Source organism: Trichinella spiralis (assembly GCF_000181795.1).
Source record: "Trichinella spiralis strain ISS 195 chromosome Unknown Scfld31, whole genome shotgun sequence".
Classification (NCBI taxonomy): Eukaryota; Metazoa; Nematoda; class Enoplea; order Trichinellida; family Trichinellidae; genus Trichinella; species Trichinella spiralis.
In genome coordinates this window covers 1-1,153 of record NW_003526970.1, presented here as the reverse complement: position 1 = coordinate 1,153, position 1,153 = coordinate 1, and the positions used below count along the sequence as shown (strand labels likewise).

Sequence of the window (1,153 nt, the reverse complement as noted above, 5' to 3'; positions counted from 1 at the left end):
GGAATGCAGTGTAGAGGAGAAGAAATGAATTGAAATAATCGTTAATCTTTGACAAATTGTCACTCTCAGGTCCCGGGTACTAATGGATTTTGTGCTATCTGTGCTTTGCGCAGTCATGTGAAGCGTGTTTTTGCGGCAGCCAAATCCAACAGTGGTTCATTTTCTCCAACTCATATTGCACAGCATATTCGATGTAAATTGAATTCTGTCGACGTTCAACTGAATTTTTAATCGTTTTGTTTTTTTATTAAGGTGTTATGAAATCGCATTCACATGGTCGTCAAGAAGATGCGCACGAATTTCTTCGCTACTTTGTCGATGCCATGCAAAATGCGGCGTTATTTCCATATCGTGGCAGAAAGTATATATATATTTGTTTGTTTGTTTGTTTGCTTCATAGTTTAAAATTTTATTATTATTTTTTTCTTGCAGCCTGGATATTTTTACCCAGGAAACATCGATAATTAGTCGCATATTTGGTGGTTTTCATCGTAGTCAGAGTATGTGAAATTCATTCATTTATTTATTTATTTGCTTTAAAATGATTATTACATATTTACCAGTTTATGTGTTTTAGTTGTTTGCAACAATTGTCAATACGTGTCGGTAATTTATGATCCGTTTTTGGATTTGAGTTTGGAAATCAAGCAGTGGAATACTGTCGAGCATGCCATGGCACATTATACAAAAATGGAAACGTTGTCAAATGATGATGCGTACAATTGTCCACGGTATGTATGAATGGACTTTTTTTTAATGGACAAATGCAAAAAATTTGTCGATTTCAACAAGTTTCATTTAGGTGTAAGAGACGGGTATCGGCGAGGAAAATTTTGACTATTCATTCTGCCCCAAATGTGCTCACGATCCATTTGAAGCGTTTTGACCATTTTGGCAAGATTGACCGTCATATTGGCTACTCGGATCGTATGAATTTACGACCATTTATGACGGAAAAGCAGGTAACTAACACGTACTGTAGTGGTAGTGGTGATATTATTAATCATGAATGGTATTGTTTTAGGGACCTCCTGTTAATTACAGACTTTATGGAGTAGTGATTCACAACGGCCGCTCAACAAACTCGGGTCACTATTATGCGTTTGTTTGCAACCCTCTGGGACAATGGCATTTGATGGATGATTCGCGTGTT

General features: G+C 36.7%; 1 protein-coding gene across 1 annotated transcript; it reads left to right on the top strand.

Moving 5' to 3' along the window:
• Positions 1 to 69: 69 nt before the first annotated feature.
• On the top strand, positions 70 to 1,150 carry Tsp_14141 (ubiquitin carboxyl- hydrolase 36; the record flags this gene model as incomplete). Its single annotated transcript, XM_003371085.1, has 6 exons — positions 70 to 193; positions 253 to 361; positions 433 to 500; positions 578 to 731; positions 803 to 962; positions 1,025 to 1,150. Coding segments are annotated over 6 exons (741 nt in total), but the record flags the coding sequence as incomplete, so codon positions are not given.
• Positions 1,151 to 1,153: the final 3 nt, after the last annotated feature.